The 937-nt window shown below is 39.4% G+C and overlaps 1 pseudogene across 1 annotated transcript; it reads left to right on the forward strand.

Annotated features, from left to right (window-relative positions):
* The first annotated feature begins 346 nt into the window (after window positions 1-346).
* On the forward strand, window positions 347-925 carry TEOVI_000532600:pseudogene (annotated as a pseudogene). Its single transcript has one exon. A coding segment is annotated over exon 1 (579 nt).
* Window positions 926-937: the final 12 nt, after the last annotated feature.

Raw genomic sequence — 937 nt, forward strand, 5'->3', positions numbered from 1 at the left:
AGAATCCATTTCGCTTCAAATCGGTGAGTATGAGTATATGAGATTTGTTTCACAGGATGTGAGGAATACTTGGAAAAGAGGAAATTATCTGGTTGTGACTGGAATAATTTCAACAGATAATGATGAGAGAATTAGAAGAAGGAATTTACAGAGAGACACGTGTTGGAGGTATCCCCAAGTGGCAAGAAAATCAAATAATTTTAGTGGAAAGTTGCTTATAGTGTATGCCAACGCAGCTCATACAAATAACAATTGCGAGCTCAGAGAAATTGTTGGAGAAGAGGCAGAGTTAAACCAGGATATTATTATTTTACCTGCTTGTGATGTGAACCAAACAACAAATAAGAAGGTAGGAGATGCGAGTAATTGAGTGTGGAAAGCGAAACTCACAGTTAGTAGAAAAACATAAATTTGGGTCAAATTCGCAATTGAAATATTTAAAACAAGTAATCCCTATCTAATGAAAGCAGCTGATGATATATTTATGAGAGTTCCACTGTATCTAGAATATATGGAGGTGCTTCCACGGGAGAAATTGAATATGGGGAGGCCCGGGGGATGTTTCAGCAATTTGACCGGAGTATTAACTTGGTACGTTAATGGCTAAGCCAACACACTGTCGAGGTATGTTGCAACCAGCTTCGCTAACTATAACCAACTGCAGCTTGTGCTATCTGGCGGATTTTCTTTCAGGAGATTTGCGAACTATGTGAAAAATCACGTTCTAAACGAGGACATTATGGTTGGCACGGTCATCAGAAACAAGGTCAAGCTAGCTAATTTACATACGACAGACGTACAGAACTGTCACTATGTTTCGGCACACACAAGCGGTGGAGCACGTAAACTTGCTGGAATCTCCACTGTAGTGCTCCATCATTTAAAGGAAGATGATTACTTCTGGTTGATAAAGACTTTTCAGAGAACAGAGCAAACT

Source organism: Trypanosoma equiperdum, assembly GCF_001457755.1.
Source record: "Trypanosoma equiperdum strain OVI genome assembly, contig: ctg_960, whole genome shotgun sequence".
NCBI classification, from domain to species: Eukaryota; Euglenozoa; class Kinetoplastea; order Trypanosomatida; family Trypanosomatidae; genus Trypanosoma; species Trypanosoma equiperdum.